Source organism: Chaetodon trifascialis, chromosome 22 (genome assembly GCF_039877785.1).
Source record: "Chaetodon trifascialis isolate fChaTrf1 chromosome 22, fChaTrf1.hap1, whole genome shotgun sequence".
Taxonomy (NCBI): domain Eukaryota; kingdom Metazoa; phylum Chordata; class Actinopteri; order Chaetodontiformes; family Chaetodontidae; genus Chaetodon; species Chaetodon trifascialis.
Window position 1 is genome coordinate 6428663 of NC_092077.1, and position 22788 is coordinate 6451450.

The 22788-nt window shown below is 42.6% G+C and overlaps 2 protein-coding genes across 4 annotated transcripts in view; one reads left to right on the top strand and one right to left on the bottom strand.

Annotated features, from left to right (window-relative positions):
• Positions 1-23: 23 nt before the first annotated feature.
• coa6 (cytochrome c oxidase assembly factor 6) lies at positions 24-1752 on the bottom strand. 2 transcript variants are annotated; one of them, XR_011603544.1, is made up of 4 exons: positions 1574-1752; positions 933-1088; positions 402-690; positions 346-365 (listed from the first exon to the last, which is right to left on the bottom strand). XR_011603544.1 is itself a non-coding variant. In XM_070992432.1 (3 exons), the coding sequence occupies exons 2-3, from the start codon at positions 1074-1076 to the stop codon at positions 592-594; spliced, it is 243 nt and encodes an 80-aa protein (XP_070848533.1). In that variant the 5' UTR covers positions 1077-1088; positions 1574-1752; the 3' UTR covers positions 24-591. The 2 variants fall into 2 exon arrangements, 1 of the variants encoding a protein (XP_070848533.1); XM_070992432.1 differs by having other exon boundaries at positions 24-690.
• An 8639-nt stretch (positions 1753-10391) lies between these two features.
• Positions 10392-22788, top strand: part of ptprz1b (protein tyrosine phosphatase receptor type Z1b) — a 51689-nt gene continuing 39292 nt past the window's right edge. For both annotated transcript variants that reach the window (XM_070991873.1, XM_070991874.1), the window contains exon 1: positions 10392-10681. In XM_070991873.1, the coding sequence (XP_070847974.1) occupies positions 10618-10681 (64 nt within the window). In that variant the 5' untranslated portion in view covers positions 10392-10617. The remainder of the gene's footprint in view (positions 10682-22788) is intronic.

Sequence of the window (22788 nt, forward strand, 5' to 3'; positions counted from 1 at the left end):
TGTATGTATTATTTTATTTATTTACATTTACATTTACATACAACACCACAAGCCAATCACACTTGAGAGATTTTGCCTAATGAGGCACTGTCCTGGAATTAAAAGGGAAGTAGCAGCAATCAAACAAGATCAGCATTTATCTGTAAAACACAGATACACAGATAAATCACACTAGTACAATTTAATTGATTGAGACTTGTGACTGTTTTTAATATACAAAAACGTCATTCAACTCAACTCCAAGCAGAGGTAGAAAACCACTCTGCAATCTTCTCTGACCCTGGATCTTTTCCCTCTTCCCTCTGGTCTCAGACAGGCTGGGTAGGCTAACGCGAACTGACGCCACATATTTCTGAGGAAGGGAGCTCAAGTAATTCAGAACAGGTCACTCATGCTGCCACTTGAAGCTGCTAATATGTATGGTTTCTTGACAAATCTCAACATCTGTCCAAATGAACGATGATAAAGGTGAAGTTCAGGTACTCTGCCGACAATAAAGTGAGGAAAACTCCTCTCCAGGTGCTGCATCTCTCACCCTGGTCTGAATAAGGCTAAAAGTCTTGGAGATGTTGAGGGTCTGCTGTCCGGTGGTTAGGAAGGCTGCTCGGGGCCTGCCGCAGGTATGAAGTTTTCTCTCTTCATTTTGTCTTTGTATTTCAGGAAGTGTCTCCTCTTGGTGAAATATTTCACCTGTCAGGGAAAACACAAAAGACTGATTTTGGATGTATACAGTACTTACCTGAGTCCAGTGTGCTTGTTTGAATTCTTATTTAAAGAAATAATACCTTCCAAGATTGTTGATTCACTTTCCCAAAAACCTTCCGAGATTTTGATACACTGCTGACGGTTCAACCTTTCAGACACCATGGTCTGCACTAAATACAGATCCCACACCTCACTGACCACAGGGATAAAAAGATGGGAGAGCTTACCCACTGAGCGGGGCAATTTGCCTCAAATTCGCTCTGGAACTTCTGGCAGGATGCAGCTTTCTCATCGTTGTCATCAAGGCATTTCCACAGGTGGTCTCTGGCTTCCCAGCAGGCCTTCCTTTCTGCAGAGTTTGGAGCCGTCATCGCCGCGTGATCCTGGGAGACGTTGTAAAATATTAAGTTTCCTCCTTCCTTTAAAGTGTCCTTTATATTGTGGATATGCTAGTGTTGTATGCTAATGTTGTCTCTGTTCACATGTTTATAAAATTCTCAATCAACCAGCAGTTGTTGTAGAAAAAGGGGAGCAAATGGGGTAAAATTGCTGAAAAACACAATAATGAACAATTGGGCACCCTAAAAACCAAATTAACGTATGGTCTGATAAACATTAGTCATTAGTGTAGTACTTCTGCAACTTTATGCTATGAGCTGTTGATGCTCATAAATGTCCCTCAGGTTTGAACTCTTTGCTGTAACATACGTTTATGCTGTGAATTTACATACAAACGTGAGCCTCAAAAGACCCAACGTCGTAATTAAACCCACTAATTCATTTTCAATTGTTTTCAATTATCACTCAGCAAATCCCAAGAAAGTAAGCTGCCAATAACTACGTTGGCTTGTGTGTACCTGTCACTCACCGAATCAAACGCTAAAACCTCCAGAAGGATTTCTTTAGCCCAAACACCGCTGCTGTTTGCTTCTGTCACTGCATAAACCCCATGAAACCAACGAGAAACACCATTACTCAACAACAAACACAAGACTTTTGTAACGTGTTTAGGCAGAGTAAAGTGAAGGACGCGCACAGCACCACTTCCTTGTCGCTTGGTGATGACGTCAACGCGTGATTGGCGAATCGTACCAGGTGATGGCGCAGTTCGTTAAGAAATCAAACTCAAGTGACGCGTTTGAGCGTTTTTTCACATTACCTGTGAATATTAACAGCCGGCGTTAGATGAGTAAAGGTAAACTAACCACAATTTATCCAGACGACGTCATTTAACACAATATGACGTCTCGTGTAACTTATTTAACTTTAACTATTGCCATGATAAATCCGGCTGAGAGGATGCCACAGGTGAGAGAAAGTCATCCATTAGCTAAGGTAACGTTAGCATCCTTCTGTAGCTTACTAGCTTTCACTTGTGGGTGTCATTTGTTCAATTTAGACCACTATTCAGCGTTTTGACACTGTAACATGCAGCTATGTTACTGTGCTCAACATCTTTAGTGGTTAAAATGCCTTAGTTCTTAAAGAAAATGTTGAGCATAGTAATGTGTACTGAACAAACACCAGAATCAGGTCCAGAAAAATGTTACAATTAGCTGCATATCCTGGAATAGTGCTGAAACAGTAAGTCTATTAATCAATTAGTTAATTAACAGAAAAGTAACCAGCAACATTTTGTATTGAAAAAGAAAGCTGGTCCCAGCATATGTAAGGATTTGCTTCTTGTCTCTGTTTCATACCATATAAACAGAATATTTTGTGGTTTGGCACTGTTGGTCAAGCAGAACAGGACATCTGAAGACATCAGCTAAGCCTCTCAGGACCTGTAATGGACCTTTTCCCACATGTTTTCCCCCAAGTATTGGGATGCCAAGAGTTACATGTGTGGACGTACAGTATGTGTGTGCATTCATGTCCCACTCAAGCAGGGGAAACTTTGTGAATGTTTGTTTCTTCCCTGAAAAACTTGTTTCCTCCACAGCACGAGAGTTTGTCACTGAGCTGCATGAATGTACAATAACGCTGGTTTGTGTACGTGTACAGCTTGGCAGTGAGTAAAAGGGGAATGAAACTGTGTGTTGCTGATGAACTCTCCCTCTCTTTTTCACCCTCCCTCAGCCACAGTGACGGAGAATAGCCCCATTGGTTGCCATGGTGCCCAGCAGCAATCCATCTCAGTTGTGTGCTTGAGCGGACTTAAGGGAGTGACAAAACAAGTACTCCGATGCAGTGGTGAGGTGCTCGCCCTCTTCTTAGGGAAAGTAAGTGTTTGTCGCCCTGTGTGCCTGCGACTTGAGTGTGTCTCTTTAGCTGCTTCAGAGACAGAACTTCATTCACTATTCATATCACACACCATTTACTGACCTCACTTCAAGTTTGTTTCCTCTACTGATAGTGAGTGTTTTTACTTTAGTCTGCTCCAGCATGGAGATTTGAGGCCAAAAAGTTCCTGTCCAAGAACATTATGCAAGATGATGTTAACATATATGAGCATAGGTTAACATATGTCATTAGTTTTTGCAGAAAAAGCACAACAAGATAACTTGGAAACTTTGAAGTCAGTCAATTTTGAAGTGGCTGCAATTGTGAAATTGTCAGCTGCAGTTGTGGTTGCATGTCACTGCCCCAGTGGGAAGAATTAATAAATCACAATTTCTCTTGAAGGGTGTAGAAGACACATTTTGAGCTTTATCTGTCAAGATTTACATTGTATCAGGTAGAATGTTGTTTTAGAAACTAAAAGAAAATCACAAATATTCAGAGAGAAGCTTTTTTTCACATTACATCAACCCTGTGCAATCGAGTGATTGAAAGACCTTCAGGTAAATGTGCATTATGAGAGAAGGAGGTGCCTGTCAGATAGCTGCCTTGCCATTGGTTGCTGAGCATAAAAGAAAAAAACATGAAGCTCTCAGGCAGGTGGCAAAGATTTAAAGTTGTGTTGTAAGTCTCTAATGAAGAATGGGCACCTCCCTCATGCCATCGTATGTGGCACACAAATTTACGTTTTATTTTCTGTGTACACACCCACTTCACGACAACCTCTCATAACAGCTTCAGTGGTACAATAGACTGCATTCTACATTTTCTCATTCTTTGTCCTGTCTTTTGCACTGTTTCGCACTTGTTGACTGTCTTGCTTAATGTTACATGTGGTACCACTGGCCTAAGAGGAACGAATTTCATCCCTGTTCTGTCCTTTTATATGGATGGGTTGACAGTACAGTTCTCTTGAGTCTTGAGATCATGCTCAGGATGTTCTGTTAACAATTGAACATCACTCACAGTGACCTTTGATGCCTGAAATGGCTTTTCTTTGCAGAGCCAGTACCTCCAGCTGAAATACATCTCTCATAATTTTCAGAGGTGTGAGTGCATTAGAATATGTAAGAGTATGCCTTATTAAAATTAAAAAAAAGCTGATTATAGTGGGAAGATTTGTTCTTGCCAGTTAATATTCAGTTTTGTGGTTAAGGGAGTCAGGGTTGTGTACCAGTGCAATCAATTTTATATAAGTTTGTACATGTTCAACACAGATGCCATCAGTGGGGTTTGAAGCTAAAAGCTTGAATCCTGGCACCCTTAGCGGCTCACTCTGTTGGGTATTGCAGACTCTCCCCTGCTGTCACAGGTTTGTGGTTTTAGATGCTGTGTGAGAGACATTACGTTCTCATTCTTTTTGAAACTCAATTTTTTATAAAGAAACTAGTGAGGTAGCTGATCCACAGTGCCATTTTCAGACTATTAAAAGCACAAAAGCATTTCCTTTTTCTCTCTCAGCAGCAATGTCTGCAGCTGCCACGTGAGGTGGCACTGGATTATACTGTACGTGGAGAGGACTGGAAACATGAAGAGGGCAATTAGATGGCAGCAGTATGATGTATTATCCATTGTCATCATGATTAGTATGTCTTAATTTTTTAATGAGTATTGCCAGTACGAGTACCTGTCCCATAATAGATAACAAGCTATCAATCCATACCTGTTGTGGCTCAGAAGAAATAAAACAAAATGAATGAATCCTGTGGCCTTGTCATAGAATGGATTGTTCATCTAAATTCACACATCACAAAAGAAATCTGACAACTGAGCACCGCTTACTTCATCGACAAAAGAGAAGCTGCGGTGGCCATGAGCCAGCTGTTACCTGTCAGTCAGTGTCAGCTCAGCCAGGATGTCAGAGGAAGGCTGACAGTACTTGACACAGGACACTTATCAAGATGGATTTACAGTAGTTGCAAGGGGTTGTGAGGCATAGCCAGAATCCCCAGAGGAGGTTGAGATCGGAAGGTCTATTTACTGCAGACTCGATGCCAAACTAGTTCATTTTAAGCCACACCCGTCAGTCTGGTGAATTGTCTTTATCTCTTATTAGAAATGAAAGCGCCTCACAGTTTGCCTCGGCTGTGTTGACCTCACTTTAACTGCAGTCCTCATTGTGCTTTTTGGTCATTGCAGGTTTTGGTTTCCAGTCAGTACAGCTGCTTTCTGTCCATCACACACCTCTCCACTGCTCAGTGAGATGCATAGACAAAACAAAACTACATTAAGTGCATTACTATCCATATGGGATGCAGAGTTTTTGTTTTTTTTGTTTTTTTTTTAAGTATCTGTGGCTGTTGACACCCATTTACCAAAGCTATCTATCTCATTTTTGGGGACTCATAGAAACTGTTAAAAAACACTTTGGTCTCATTCATGGGACTTAGGTTAATGAGATGATAATGATAATGAGCACAGCATGACGCCTTGATTTCTGCTCAGTCCCTAAATTTATTCACCATGTGCTAACAGTTATGTCTTACTTACATGTGTAAATTTATGCTGTGCGATGCAGCATCTTTTTTTTTTTCTTGGGGAAATCTGAGAGTCCAATAATTACAGAAATTGTGGTTTTATATGTGGATAAAAACTGTCTTAATAGGTTGTTATCCTCAATTCTCACATGGCAGGTAGAGAGTGTGTAAGTGTGAGATGAGAGATGTGTGGTGGAACCTTTGGTATGCCAGGGAGGTAAATGTCAGATCACAGTCAGACACACACAGTCGGTAAAAAGCCCAAAACACACACTTGAATACACACACTCTTGCACACTTTCAGCTTCAGAAACACACACACACAAAGATGCAGGCAGGTCGCTCTTAGTGTTTTCTGACGTGATGATAAATGACAACCATGACATTACTTCCCACAATGCGTCCAAGTCTCTGATTTCTTGTTTGTTTCTTGCCTTTAAGAGAGATGATCTTTAAAAATAATGATTCTACTACAATAAGAGTTTATTGATTACTAATTAGAGCAGAGTCTCCCTAAAGGAACATTGTCTTTCAACGCTGGCTCATAGGTCAACCTGCCTGCTAACTAATTAGAAGACACAGAGTGAAATAAAAATAATGCTGGTATATCCTTGGCTCCTCATGGAACTGGAAATATCAACAGTAAATATTGTGAGGAAAGTGTGAGAGAACGAGGTTTTCTTTTTTTAGAGCTGCCAGTTTACAAGTTCATCAGTCATACAAGGATGTATGTACAACAGAGGATTCAAAAAGATCACACCATCGTTATCTGTTATCTGTCCGTATTTGTGAAATACACTGAAATCACTAAGTGAGTCTAAAGGCTGGTTTCAATGTGTTATCATTCTTATGTTTTACAACTTTGTAAACTTGTCTGATTCCTGATATTCAGTAGAAAAGAAACACAAGCACAAACTCCCAATTACATACAATCTTCAGACACCGGTTATTTGCCCTTATTGAACTTGAACATGATTTCACTTAATATCAAATAGTTTAAAGCATCTAAACTGGAATTTCACTTATAAACAAAAAAGTTTTACTCCTAGAAACAGTCCATTTACATTTATCACTGTAGCATCTCTATATTCTTGTGCTGATGACCAACAGTTGTACCTCCCAGAAATATTTGAACTGTTGAACCTGCATTTACACACTGGTTGTCATTTCTGACCTTCACTGCTTTCGTTTGTGTTTTTTTGAGTTAGTCATTTGGCATTTAACACTAGTGTTCGCTAACAAGTGAACAAGCTAGCAACAGCTAGCTCGCTAATGATCACACAATCAAACAGCATTCTGATGTACGCGTTGTTATTTCAGTCTCTCTTTCTCTCTCTTTCTTCTTCTTCTCTTTCAGGTCCTGGTATGGGTGCTCCCTTGGTGACGGTGGCTCTGGTGGCTCGTACAGTCGCACAGCTTTGGGGGAAGCCGCTCCTCGGTGTCAACCACTGCATTGGACACATTGAGATGGGCCGACTCATCACAAAAGCCGCGAACCCCACCGTGCTTTATGTCAGTGGAGGGAACACACAGGTTGGTGGCCTCAGTATTTCCTTTGGCACAGAGCTTCTGGACAGCACTTCCTGTTCATCAGCTGTCTGTGAAACAGTGTTGACAGAGCTGTAACATACACTGAGTTATAAGCTGATGTGGTACAAATGTAACAGTTGGACTCTTGTCGTCCTGTGCAGGTTATTGCATACTCAGAGCGGCGGTACAGAATATTTGGGGAGACCATCGACATCGCTGTCGGCAACTGTTTGGACAGGTTTGCTCGAGTTCTAAAGGTGTGTGCCGTTATGGTCCTCATTAGAGCGACTGTTCGCCTTTCACTGGATGTGATCGATGTGTGTGAAAACTTGTGTGGATCTGTTTCTCCACTCACATTTCCAATGACCCCAGTCCAGGCTACAACATTGAGCAGATGGCCAAAAAGTGAGTGGAATCTTCACTGGACTGCTGTGGAACGTGTTGTGTACTTCATGTTTGTTTTACGACTGATATTTTGACACTGCTTCGCTCATGTCCGTGCTGTCAGAGGGAGTCACTATGTGGAGCTGCCGTATACAGTTAAAGGAATGTCTGTGACTTCATCACTCTCTTGAGTCATGGACCCAATGGTTCTTCTCTCTTTTCTCTTCCACAGGAAGTCTCTCATAAGATGCTGAGCTCTGGTCAGTGTGCAGCAGAGGACCTGTGTTTCTCCCTGCAGGTACTAACACTATCAGTCTGCTCATAGAGTCCTGCCTTACTGTACATGCCGGATCTGTGTGGCTCAGCAAGTTAAAAAAGCTCCACAGAACCATTTGTAGAAGCCTTTTTTTAAAAAAAATAAAGCATCACTGATAAATCTGCAGGGGAACACACATGGAGCTTTGTTGCTGTGTAGCATGCAGCGACCAGTGGCCTCCCTCTCACTCACTCACAAACACACACACACACATTGACCAATACTTGTGAGGCCGCTGCTGTCCACAATGCCACAATGCTGACCTCCACTTGCCACCGCTGGAAGACAATATCACTGTTAAGTCACCATCCACTGTCATGGCAACAGGGGGTTAGGACACTCACACCACGCATACACGTAATCAAAACATGACATGGATGTTGCGGTTTAGGAGCGGAACGTTTTAATGGAAATCCTTTTGTCGCTTTCTGTAAATGTCTACTGATGACATGTTCAGTTCATGTGTCTTCCAAGAAACTTAATTTGTCTGTATCATGTAGTAACCAGAGCACTATTAGGTGATCTATATTGTTTTTATTATGCTTGTCGTCTTGTGTCCTTTATGTTTTTAATGATCCTTTGCCAGACTCAAAGTAGAAACACCTACTTTAGTCAATATTTTATAGAGACTATTTCAACCAGTCCCCATGCCATCCTGAGAGGAACCAATGTGAAATCAGAAATGATGGAAAGAAGCTATAGTTTGTGTCTTTTGCCAAAGCTTCATGAAAATGTGATCAGTGGACATCTTGCATGATAAACAGAGCAGGACCAGATTCTCGACAGTGGGTGACCTAAATGAACTCCTGTTGAGCTGTTGACCTTGCTCCACTCATGGTATGAACACACAGTCGGAGAGAGGAAAGGGAGGGCAAACACATAATCCATAATCCATAGCTGCCTGTGTGCAGTGAACACCGAATCAGCTTTCCGCAGCAACAGGATCTGAAAAAGCTCAGGGTATTTTGCAGGAGGCGACAGCGCGCTGTGATCATTCGCCACACAGCTTGTGTCTTTACACCTGTCAGAGCAGACAGGAAGTCTGTGTGTGTGTGTGTGTGTGTGTGTGTGTGTGTGTGTGTGTGTGTGTGTGTGTGTGTGTGTGTGTGTGTGCGTGTGCGTGTGCGTGTGCGTGTGCGTGCGCGCGCGTGTGTGCGCGTGCGTGCGTGTTTTGTTGAGGTGATGTTGCTTTAGTTTGGCATTTTTTCATCTGGCTTCAGCTGAAAAAAAAAAAACGTGTGTGCGTGTGTGTGTGTGTGTGTGTGTGTGTGTGTATGTGTCTCTGTGTTTAAGGCTCGATAAGGGGTCATTTTTTACCAGTACCATTAATTTTCTGTGCTCTGTTCTGTCTATTTTTGTCAGTAATCACACGGGCTGATGATACAACCAACATGTTGTTATTCCACAAGCCACACTCCCTTTCTCCCACAAACATGCGCAGACGCACACACGCGCACACGAACACACAGGCTTATATACCGGAAGCACAGAGGCAGAGAGGATATTGTAACAAGCATCCGAAAAAATGTTGGTCCAACAAGTGAGACAAGGCTCCCGCCTGAATTAAAGAGGATTATCTCTCTTAATTTATGCTAATTAATGCACACAGAGTAATGAGAGCAGCATGTTATTGTGTGACCGAAGCCTGAGAATGAGTGTGTGTGTAACACTCACTCTCACAAACATTTACGAGCTCCCACAACCGTATGTTGTTGCACCGTTGAAGCCTGTTGCTTGTGAAGCTACACAAATTCTTTTTCACATGACGTGTGCACACACTCACACACACACTCACACACACACACAGCTTTGACATTGCATACTTCATGCCAAATCTCCCCACCATTGCCAATACACACACGCTGATTCCGCTGTGGGACAGTCCTGCTGGTTGGATCCACATTCTTGCTTCTTTGCACCGCTTTATACAAAACCTAAAAAACTTTTCAAGTGTCTCCTCGAGTCGCCTCAAAGCTTTGTGAGGCACTCAGATGAAACTTTTTGCTTAAGTTGCCATGATATTCCAAAACAGAGACTCAACAGTAGTATTGACATAGAAAGTAGCCAGACTGATGATGCCACTGATGTCTTAATCACCTGGAGGGGCCCCATATGTTAATTGTTGTCCTTGTTTCTGATCAAGCACTTGTTAAAATAATTAAATCACATGTATACTGTGCAAGTACAACAAAACTGCCCATCATTCCTTACAACTGCTGCATGATCATTGAGGACATCGCTGTCACTCACTGTGGAGCACCTAACAGTGATATGGGATAAAAATATCATAAAGGTGTGTAATGACAAGCCAAAGTGGCAAACACCTAATACTACAGTGTGGTATAGAAATATTGTATTGACATTACTGTGACACTGTAAGAGATACAGTGTGGATACACTTTATCTTCATCACCGCAGCATTTTTATACAATATTGCTCTATATTGTTGTAATACCACAAAGTGTGTTAAGTTCTCTGTGACCACATTGTTTCGTTCACAGATGCCGTCAGGCTGAATATCATATGAATCCCACGCTGCTGCCCGAGCAGATAAAAGCCTTTAAATCGCCGCTGCATGCTGCAGGCGCCCAGCGCGTCCCTGGAGTAATATCATAAGAATATTACAGGAGTGATACAGTGATTTCCATTAAGGGCAGTGGGCGGCGCGCACACAGCCTGTCTCCTATTGCGATATACGTGAGTGCGCGTCCGTCACCAACCAAGCAGCCAGCGAGCCAGCACTCCTCCAAGCCAACAGCCGAGCAGCACCGACTCGAGCCAGACCGATCCGAGCATCCAGCCCTGCCGCTCCGCTGAGGCAGCAGAGGAGGAAAGATGAGCTGGTAGCGCATCTTTACGCGCCCGACCCGCCGTCCGCCCCCTTTAAACCCGACACTCTGCCTCTTCACGGCTCATTTTCTCACCATGGAGATGGCAGTTCCCCGGACCGATGTTCTCATCTCTCAGCTGCTCCTTTTCAGCCAAATAGGTAAGAAACTGGGAAGGATTAAAAAAAGAACACCCGGATTTAACTGACTGTGGTGGCTGACGTGATGTGTGGACGTTTTGAACGCTGTCAAAAATTGAGCGGTGCGTCTTTTTTTATTCCCTCGGATATTTAACACCCTGCAGACTTGAGTCAGTGTTTCCAAATCTGCAATCGGCGGCAAAGAGAGATGAATGTTGCGTGTAGATGGCATTTGTTACAACGTGCGTGCAAATGTGTTCCCACAGTATGGACCACCGCTGCAAAATCCACTCAGATTTAGTTGAAGTGAACGGTGTGCAGTCCTTGCAGGGCTTTTCCTCGTCATGCTTTGAACAGGTTGAGCGGCTCCTCCAAACACATGTTGAAGTATGAATGAAATTGTGCAGTGTGACGACGCTCGTTTTCTGTTGTCTGGATTTGACGGAGGTGCTCCAACTGCTCCCACATGGACTTTGATTTGATGGAGGCGTTCAGTCCAAATGTCCCTCAGAGTGACTTCAGAAACTCAACCGTGGTTCCAAAGTCCATCTACGTTTTTCTCATAGGGAGAGACATTCCGAGAGTAAATGTTGCTTTCTTGTGAATGTTAAGACCTTATTGAGCTTAAATGATCTTTTCTATACTGTAGATCTATATGTAAGTTAGACTTAGAGAAATAGATTTTTCCAGTATGGATGCTGAGCAGCTCCATGGCTCTCCTTGTGTAAGAGAAGTTCACTTTTGAGAGATGCAGCATGAGTTTAATCCCCGTCATGAACCATAAGACATACAGTAGAAGCAGGGTAGAGCAGGGCTGATACATTGGCCAGTGTTAGTTTATTACAGGTGTATCAGTGGATATGTCAATTAATGAGTGATCAGAAATTGCAGCATAGAAATAACAAAGATATGTGTGAGCCAGTTTTGAAACAGTGATGCCAGTGACATTCTTAATACTTCAGTGTTGATATTGGTTTTGGCCAATAGTTGATAACAGTTGATAATGAAGCTGAAAAAGTTCCCAGATTTGCTGAGGAGCTACTTGAACCCCATGAACGCCATTGCTTTGCGTGACATTTTGATTTGACCTTTTCTAAGTGGAAATGGAAATGCATGCTGAAATGTTCAACGCTGATCCTTAACAAGGTTGTCTAATTCTTCTTATTCCGTCATCTGTTCTAGGAAAGTGCAGGAGATAAATTTCATGACATTCAATTCAGGAAACCGAGATCAGAGGCTTCCAAGCGTTTTCATGTCCTGAACACAAACCTGCATGTTCCCTTTTGATGAGATTTTGCATGATCAGATTAACTCAGATGAGCCCATGTGGCATTTTTTTATTTAATGGAAATTGGTGCAGAAAGAGACAAACGCTGATACACGGGATGAGTGAGCTCTGTCCTTCCTCAAGCCTTCCCTCACGTCTGATTGGTTGTCTCTAATGACGGCAGCCTTATTGCGACTGCTCTTTCACAAAGTGTAGATAAAAGCTCCCAGAAATACTCGTGGCCTTTAACTTCTTGCTCCATCTGCTGTCGCCAGACGTGAAAGCAGTTCCTGAATTAACATGAGATCGTTAGAATCAAGTCATCCTGGGATAGACTGGAATCTTTTTCTGGTGGATTTCAGAAACGTCTCTGCACATTCAAAGTTTGTTTAAGCTCTGAAGCTGCAGCAGTCACGTCAGTTTCAGCAGATGATTGCGAATTTAAGCTTGTTGATTCCCCTTGCTGTAGCTGCATGTTTACATGTGCTGTAAGCAACCATCTGCCGCGAGTTGGTTCATTTCTTTTAAAATGTTAGTGTTAAAGATGCTAAAGATATGTGGAGAGAGGAAGATTATTTCCTTTAGGGAAAGGAAATAGAGCATCCTCCAGCCATCTGTCCCACAATATGCCTGGACACCACTCAAAATCACACACAAACACATGTTCTTGCTCAGCCTCTCCCGCGCTAACACACACATACAAGTGACTGTGATGTCGTGGGTGATCTCATTTTGGCCTGGTTTGTCCAAGCAGACCTGCCAGTGAGAACACGATCTTCTAGCTGGAGTCCTTCACGGTGCCATATGGTTTTTCAACAGCACAGTCGCCTCTATACATCTGACTTCTCAGTGGTTATCACACCTCCTGGTTCCATACGTGCAGTTCAGCAGGAAAGGGATTTTAGCCTGTGTTCCTGTTTTGATGCATCATTTTGACAGTGAATATATGTCGATACAAGTGTTGGAAGCCCCTGTAGCTTTGAGTTTTTGTATCCTGTGATCCCCCTGGTTAGAGATTTAAAACTAATCTGATTGAGCTCAGCGTGATGGTTGTATCTGTGCTCATCCCTTCTTCTCTCATAGCTCCTCTCTCTGTAGGCCTCATTTTGTTCTTTTGTTTTCCGCTCTTCATCTGACTCCTTCTACCCTTAATCACTCCCAACAGGCAGCTCCCTCGCTGGATGACTCACTCTCACATTTTCAGAAGTTTTGGTGCAATAGCGTGGTACCATGAGAGGACCACCTCATGGTAAATTGTGTGTTGCCTTGTTACAGTCAGTATTCCTATTTAGACATACTTTTAGTCAGTTGTTTAGTCGCTGTGTTTGAATTGGAAGCGTTGACAAATGCATTGCTGGGCGAATAGATTGTTGTTGCATGGTGTTGGTTAGATGGAATGACACAACCACAGCCTGCATGACATTGATTCAACGGCTCAATAAGTGTGTGTGTTTGTGTGTGTGTCTCTCTCTGTGGGTGTGTGAACAGTTGGTACCTGCAAATCCTAACTAAAAAAATCCTCCACTATCAAATACAGCAAATACCACAGGTCCCCTATACATTGGCACTGAAGAAATGTCCCCAACATACCACCATACAGCATGTCACAGTGCGTTTTGCTTAATGTGAGTTCAGTAATCATATGGTCTCCTTGGGAGATACCATCTGGCCGCCCGGTGCACACATAGCATGCAAACCAGGGGGGTTGCATCCGGTGGCATAATAGGATGCCTGATGGTGTAATAGTAATTGCCTACAAAATACTGGCACACAGCATACTGAATGTGTAGAATTCATAAATAATATGTAGAGAGCGCTAATGATGGATAGGCAGATGCATAGTGAATTACAGCAGGGATGAAACTGGGTATGATGCTTATCTTTAAACTGTCTTACTGCTGCTCTTACAGAAGTACATGTATGGGGTGATGCAGTAATGTTTAACACTATTTCACTGATCTGTAGGTGTAGCAATGTGCAAGCAAAGACAGGGAAAAAGAGGACGGCAAGCTAGTAACCATAAAATACAAACAATGCAGGGTTCAAAATACTTTAAATATCCTAAGGAAATGCATTCAACGTGTTAGACCTTACGGACACACGGTGTGTGTTTTGGTGAGTAACAATTTGAACATGTTTTTTGTTTGTTTACAAGAAAACGCCACAGGGTACCTTTAATGAGGATCAGTCTCATGCTGCTGATATGTCATCCGGTTGATACGGTCAGGATTTGGTGGGCCGGTGTTGGTCTGATGGATTCGATTGGTGCATCCCAGACTGAAATGTTGTTTCGGTTAACTTTACATGTGAGTTAAACACCACAGTAATTAGGCCCTTGCTGATTATCTCGTGCTGCATTTTAGGCTGACAAATCGTGAAATCTTCCACTTCCTCACACTTAGGAGACAGATCTGTTACCTTAAATAGGGACATTGGCTCCAGCATCATGTCTCACTTCCACTTCATGTTGACCCTCAAGCGCACACTCAACACAGTCCGTGCCAAAGTGTTGACTCACACTATATGAGCCGCCACTATGTTTTCATTCTTTCTACTTTCTGCTCTTCTTTTTGCTGCTGCACACGAGGTATAATTGTGTCTTCCTCCTTCTAGCTTTAACTCAATGCTTAAGATGCGATTATGTGCGTGCTGACTTCCAAACATACACTCGCACACACTCACACACAGCCCGATGGAGTCAGGCTCTGTAAACCAGCCAAATAGAAATCTTCACTGAGGGAAATAAATCTTGTTAGAAAGATTTTCCAAAGCCGCCTTAACTGTCTGGTTTTTAGCAGAAAAAAGTATAATCAGATTTTCTTTCTTTTTTTGGCGTAGAAATTTCAGAGATTATGATATTGTAGAGAAAAGTTTAATTATAAAATAGAACAGAAATATGTCATTTCCTAACACACATCATTAAATCCTCAGAATGGAGCGAAATGTTGTGTGATTTCATAGATTTGAGCACTTTGTCCTTCTTTGGGTACTATCACAAATCTCATTTTGGTTTTCCCGAGTGTGCTAATTGAAGTGTGTTTCACTGTTATAGTCATCACGGTGGTGGCATCGCTCAAAACCACAGATGTTACATTGAATAATTGATTGGCTGCTTTCTACTGTGGTATTTTGTCTTCCGTCCCTCTGTCTCTCCCCCTCTCTCTGCTGCTTTTTCATCTGGTCTCTCCATCTCAAGCATTTTATTCATAAGTGCTCTTATTCTTTAATCCACTTAGCTGCAGTCTGCTCTCACTGTGGCAGCGTACAGTTATTTTAAAGCCGGTCTGTGCCACAAGGACAGCTGAATCTCTTTGATGCTGAGCAGCCTGGACAGGAACCTCAGCTCAGTGAAACACTTATGTCACTCAAAAGTTTCTGCGGCAGTCGCTCTCGTCGGCAGTGATTGGGAGAAGTACAAAGTTTCGAAGCTGAAAGCGAATTTCAGTGGTTTAAAGTTCTTGCACTGGATTCTTGTACAGAGCAGACGCACATGTAAACCTAATACTTTTAAATATTACATTAGGGAGTTTGTCACCTCAAGTGTTCTAATGCACTATGAGTTGTTTGCACAGATGACTTGTGTTCAAAGGGTACTGATTCAAGTAGGACCTTGAGAAAACTTTCCCTTCTTCGCTTTCACCCGATTTGACCCTTAAAGCAGCGCTTGACTCTAAATCTAGCATTTCAGTATCAAATCCTCACCCCACCTGTAGACTTGCAGTATCTTTCTGAAAAGTTTAGAGCTTGCTCTTTTGCGGGTAAAAGCAACAACAGACCAGTGGTGACCCAGAGCCACGTGCAAAAGTATCAAACGTTCATCGGAGCTTCTCGACCTGCTCCTGCAGCACAGTCCATCCTCTGCTGTTGAACTGCTGCTGTAAATCAACACATCCTGGTGGAGCTTGTGAGTTACAAGGAGGCGAGGGGGTAGTGTATTTAGCTATGATGTGGAATGACTTTGAGTGCTACGAACATACGGAACATGAGGACTAACAGCGGAGAAGTGGATTATGCTGCAGGAGTGGTTTTGAGAAGTGTTTGAGAACTCCATTGTAATCCATTGTAACTGCTCTGAATCCATTCTAACCACAGCTGCGGTCCTCTACAAGGGAGCCAGCTAAAAGCTGTGCAGACCCACTGTTCAAGGCTGTACAGCAAGATAGTTTTTGTTGTTAAAGAGAGATTTTTAGTGGCATATTTCCAGCAGAAGGCTCAGGTTACAGTTCTTCTGTCCACCGAAATCTGGATGACTTTTTTTTATTTTTGTCCAGTACAGTACTATATGTGTATAAAATGAGTTGTATGATCAGGTTGTCATCCCAATATAAGACCTGGACATGTTGTTAAGGGGGCGGGGGAGTATACTAGACAAGAACTAGTGCATAAGATGTGTTGTGTGGCTCGGCACAGCTGGCCAATCGCTGTGCCAGGTGGGCATCAATGTTAGATTGTCTGCTACAGAAACGCATGTGTTCTTGGAAACCAAGCAGAGAGGGAATATCAGCCGAGGAGTGTGAGGTAGAAAAGGAGGATGGCAGGAACACGCAGGACAAAAGGTGGAAAGGAGAAGAAGAGTGAAACTAAGTCACTGAAACCACAAAATGCCAATGCTCTCTCTGTGGTCTCTCCAGTTGAGGAGGTCTGTCTGAAGTTACAGCCGCTGACAATGGCCGTCTGTCTCTGTCGGTACCCACTTACAAAAGCCACTGTTGTTTTTTAAAAGGCTGGCACCAAGAGCTGAGGCTACAGGAGAGGGAAAGAGCCTCACTACTGCTCGCCTGGCCAGCTGATGGCTTTAACATGTACAAACATGATAACGCGTGCAAGCACACACACATACTTAATGGGAATTCCTCACTGGATGCTTGTGTGAAGTTGATGAAGTGCTAAAGTAATCAGACTATTAACCTCAATCTAAATAAGAACTGGTCTAATATGGTTACCTGCTCTGCTATAGAACTTTTGCATTCATATTCATATTCCTGTTTCCCTACTGTAGAGCAGAGCTTGATTCAGGATTGAAGGTGTCCCTCCACAGGAAGTTTAATAAGCGGACATAGCTTGGGGGTGTGAAAAGTGAAGCCAATGCCGAAATGCCTTAAATCTGGTTGCAAAAAGAATTTATGTAAATATATGAGAAAATGGCCCAAGTTTGTGGTCTCAGCAGCTAGTTTCAAGTGTTCTTCAGTGCAGACTGATGCTCATGCTCTAAATTCTGGTCCTGTTTGCGATTGATGAGTCTTTACCACAGCGTGTTCGCCAGATCTCAGTCTGATCCAAACAGCACAGAAGAGCAGCAGTGTATATCCATGGCAGCTCCTCTCTTGTTGAAATATGGTTGCATCTGACTCCAAAAAATGGAGATGGCGTCGGCCATGATGCCAAACTCAGACTTGCAAACAGCAGTCCCCAAACCAGCGGGTGACGTCACAGTGGCTACGTCCACTATCGATTGTACAGTCTGCAGTCACAGCCCTGGGGTTTCTCTGTTGAACAGTATTGTCCTTTCTGTCGTGTTGGTACTGTGTCTAACACTCCTGTAACGTGTGCTTGCCTTCTGTTTAGTCTTTAATGTTTTTTTGTATTAATTCCTCTTTAAACTTTATAGTTTTTCTTCAATAGTTGTGTCCTTGTAACTCATTTTGAATTGTAACTAAAGTTTTACTTATTTTACGCCTTACATTTACATTTTATTAGTGGGAATGGGTTTGTTTTTCCTTGTGTAACTCAACTTTGTCATGTAATCTGAATCCACAAGGTTACATTACACCAAGTGAGGCAGTCAGACAGAAAACAGGAGCGTCCTTTGGTTTTATGGAACTTCTCAAATTAAAGATTCTCTTTTTCCTTTGAGCTTTGTTACTTGCGAGAACCCGCCGTGAAAAACAGTAGGCTGTGATTGAAAGTTAGAAAGCGAAGATGCAAAGTTGGCACCAGAAGCTGCTTTTCTTGAAGTGCTGACAAATATTCCCTTTTATTGTTCGGAGCGTTGCTCAGAGTTCAAAGAGAGACACAAAGACAGGAATCACAGTTGAAATTCAAAAGTAATTTCTCACAGTAGGCTTTTATCACAAGGCTCTTATCTGATAAGCTGTAGATAGTTTTCTTCTTTTTGGCTGTGATGTGCAGTGGAAACTGAAACCGATCAGTTAGCTGAAAGCTAACGGAGGCTTGTCTATGGAGTGGAAGTTAACTAAGAAAGTTAACTTCTTTTCCCTGTGGGGATCTTCATTGGGGAGCTGCTGCTGGTCTGTTGGTTGAAAGTTGATTAACCTCCACCCCCACCAGCCAACCACCCCCCTTAATCACACACACACACACACACACACACACACACACACACACACACACACACACACACACACACACACACACACACACACACACACACACACTGTAAAACAGCACTGTAATGCTATATAAGTTTATAAATATACATGCATGTTTTTATTTGTGCAAGCGTTATATTTGCAGGTCTGTGAGGGCATATACGTTTCTCTGAATACACGTGTGTGTGTGTGTGTGTGTGTGTGTGTGTGTGTGTGTGTGTGTGTGTGTGTGTCTGTGCGTGTGTCTGTGTGTGTGCGTGTGCGTGTGCATATGCATGCCAGACAAGTGAGGAATTGGGGGCGCGACCCCACACTGAAAGATAGAGAGGAGAAGGGATGGTTTTGTATCCATGGAGATAGAGAGAGTCGGAGCAGGAAGCCGACAGGAAGTCAGGGTGTTCCACGCGCCATCGGGGGCTCTTCCGTTGTCATGACGCTGTGAACTGTTGTCATGGAAACTCCGCTGATTCAGGCTGAATGCTGATGAAAACACATGTCGACTAGATTCCTCAATGAAAGCACATTGTCCACGGCCTCGGCACTTGTTGATAAGCGAGTTGAATGATTTTTAAAGTTCTACTTCTAAACGGAGGTGTTGGTGTGTGTAGTCAGCACAAGCAGCACTTCCACACATTTTTTATGTTCTTCTCATGATTAAAACAGCAGCAAACTTCAGGCTCTGCTCTCCTTGTGAAATGGTGATCAGTGCTTTCAGACACCAGACGATCTTTAAGTCTTTTTTATTATTATTTTACCAGTAGCTGATGTAGTTTGCAGCCCTGCACTTGTGAAAAGCTGCAGGATTATTAATCTCACACACACACACACACACACACACACACACACACATAGTCGTGCTTGTTTCCATTACCTCATAGAGCATTACATTGATTTTCAGGAGACTTACTCAAACCTTGACCAGTACTTGCCTAACTCTAACCTTGGCCTAAACCTCACCTTACCCCAAGTCTTCACCCTAAAATTTAATGATTTACATTATGAAAACTTACATTTTGTCCCCAGAAGTGAGGTGAACCCCTGCAGCGTGGAAACAGATTAATTTCCCCACACTTACATACACACGACGCAGTATTTCTCAATTTGTGCCGAGCAGATGGAAATGGTGCATCTCGCTGCGCTAACTAGGCATGCAGATTAGTGTGCCCCACACACACACACACACACACACACACACACACACACACACACACACAGTTCCCTCACAACCGAGGTAGACATGTGCAATCATACATGCTCACTGGATAAACCAGAATTCGCTGCCTGCATGCACAGAAAACACACTTGGGGCGGGTGAGCATTTGGGTTGTAACATTAAACACACACACTGAGACACACATACATCCGCCAACTGGCTTCCTTCCTACACCGCCCCATGCTTTCTCCCTCTTGCACTGTATGTGTGTGTGTGTCCTAAATGTCATCTTACATCACACTCCCTTTGCTGTTTACATATGTAATATGCTTTAAATTATATTCTTTGATACTTGTATTTTCAGAGATCTGTGTATGTCTGAATCCCTGAGTGTGTATGTGAGTACATGTGTCGTGTGTGTGTATGCGGGTCATTTATTCATAGCCTCTTGATAAGATAAGTCCTGCCTTCCTGGTTTGATTTTTAGCCCGAAGCAAAGATTTGAGGTCAGTCCCCTGCAGGGTCTCTGCCACTCAGAGCTCATCAAAAATATCTCCGCTCCAGGATAAAATGTGGGAGAAACATGTTCATCCACCCCCGTAACAGTTTGCTCAAGATATCAAAATAAAGAAAATGCAGCTGGAATGAAGCAAAGAACCAGACTTATCAAGCAAAAACGGCTCAGCATGGACGCAATACGGAAGTTCAAGTGTAGCACTTAAAGATGTACTACGCTTCTAAACTGAAGCTCGAAGAGGCAGAAAGACACATTTTGAACCCATTGGCTCATGCTGTCAGTGTGGGTATTATTCATTTCAATTGCTGGCTGTTTTTAATTCGTATGATTGCAGCTGTCTATGAGGCTGGAGCACATTGGATTTTTTTTTTTTATTTTGTAACTGCTGTCGTTGTAGTGTTATTAGTTACAATTAGGGCTGGGCGATATGGCTGAAAACTCTATTGCGATATAAGTGTTTTATATTGGTCGATATCGATAATTATTGATATTTTTTATTACCTATTTAAATTAAGGACCGGGAGAAAAATACATTCAATTTAAACATTTTTATTTTAAATTGAACCTTCCTCTGATTATAATCCCCTCAGCTATCAAGGCAGAAAGGAAAGGAAATGTCAACACAACCATGGAAAGCACTCAAATAATAAATGTAAATAAAAGTGTTAAAATGTAAACGGAGAGAAACCTGAGAACTTTTTTTCTGCAGGTTTAGTGCAGAAAGTTCACAAGCTGATTCACCTTCTGCTGAATAAAATGTTTTCAGATATGTGCAGTGTTTTGGAAACATAGCAGAAACTGAGGTAGACTTGACATCTGTAACATACAAACAAACAAACATGATAGACAGTACAATAAGATTGATTGAACTATAAAACCAGCCTCGACATATGAACAACTTCAGTCACTCTTCTTACTCTAAACATACATGAACTATTCAATTATATTTTTATTGCAAGTGTGTTTAGAAAAAAAAAAAGTACATGTAAGAGATGTTTATAACCTGGCTTCTCCTCAGTGCTCAGTGAAGCATGTCTTTAGCTATACAATATGCTGCTGCCTCCGTTATGTCTTCGTGCCTTTTAGATGATTTGTCATCAGGCACTGAAGCAGATACCTCTCCATGGTGGTCAGCTGCTTGTGCGGTGGTGCTGCAGTTGGCGGACGTTGGCGAATACGGCTGCGCTCCAAAGAGTGAGCGCGGCTGAGGTGGTTAAATAAATTTGTGGTGTTACCGGTCTTGTATAAGTTACAGACCACATTGGTCTGACTACGGTCCAACTTATAAAATCCAAAAAACTCCGTACTGGCGAGCTGACTTTCCCTGTTTTATCGACAATTTCTTCTCTCGCTGCAGCGCTCACTTTCTATTTCTCATCTCACTCCTCGCGGAGCATCAAACACGAGACAACGACATGGCGCAACTGAACTTGATAATGTTACATGATTGACGTGTTATCGTGTCTCTCTCACTGATCAGCGATCGCTCCCTACGTTGCTCGGTTAGCTGAGAGCGAGTGCCTTTGTTCATGCAACCAACCTCGCTTCGCAACTTCAGGTTTCTTCTGACGAAGAAAAAAAAAATTATCAAATGTTTTATCGAACGCATTTTTTATTGATATTGATGACGTGTCTATCGCGAGACATATCGTTATTGTTTTATCGGCCCAGCCCTAGTTACAATAGACAAAGAATCAGAAATGGGTTAGGCTGAATAAATGTCACTAATACACCAATCCAGTAGCTGTCTGCAGCTCTACCTCTGAAAAATGTTCCTCTGAAATATACTAAAGCTTTCGTCACGTAGAGAACCAGCAGAATCTAACCAGCGATCACTTTTCAGTTGTCAGCAGTGTGTGTGTGTGTGTGTGTGTGTGTGTGTGTGTGTGTGTGTGTGTGTGTGTGTGTGTGTGTGTGTGTGTGTGTGTGTGTGTGTGTGTTGGTTGAAGCTGCGCAGAGTTTTAAATAACAGAACAGTTTGGTTTTATTAGACTTTTGTGGAACCAAAGGGCTGTGAAAGAATGTGTGATATCCCATCCGGCTGGACATGGTGGGGTGTTATCTGACACTGTATAAGTGTGTGTGTGCGTGTGTGCATGCGTGCATGTGTGTTTTTTACCCCCCCCCCCCCCCCCCCCCCAGCTGTTCAACTGTATTACCACCTCCAGCACAGGGCCCCAAATTCCCATGGTCACCTCAAATCTGACTCACTTGTCCCCACCAGAACAACTGGAGTGCAAGACACTCCACACACTTTATTACACACTCACATGCACACGCGCACACACAGAGATCGCAGTGATAGGCTTGTGTGATAAGGTTTTATATTGCAGCTTTAATGCTGTCATGTCCCTGTGGAACAATGCGCGGTTTGTTTCGCACTCCGAAACAATATCCTCCATTTAATAAGGAGCTTAATCTCACTCAGTCATAACCTGTGCTGCTGGACTTTACTGTGAGGCTTCGTTCATTCAGCCGGACAGAGGAGAGGAACGGGAGACGTCTCCCATGCTTATTAGTGGCAGGGCACAAATGGACCATAAAGGGTCCAAAATACCTGTGCTCATGCATTCAGCATGTGGACAAATTTGTGGCTTTAAAGCTGCACCAGCCAAAATTTCTAATGTCATTATACTGTACACCTCTGTTACTAATTAGAGAAGATGCATTTCTTTTTATTCCTTATCCACAAAACAAAAATGCATCTCCTCCACAGCTAATTAAATAGTTGGGATTTAATTAAACAGGTAATTAAATATCCAATATTGTTCCAGCCATTAAATGGCCATTTAAGTAGATGAGTAAATAATGATTATGCGCACTGTCCTATCAGCACTTAAGTTAAAATGTTCACTTTCTAGA

Coding starts and splice junctions, on each gene's coding strand:
- coa6 (XM_070992432.1), bottom strand. CDS start 1,076: ATGACGGCTCCAAACTCTGCAGAAAGGAAGGCCTGCTGGGAAGCCAGA. Junction 691..932: donor CAAATTGCCCCGCTCAGTGG/GTAAGCTCTCCC, acceptor TTTCCCTGACAG/GTGAAATATTTCACCAAGAG.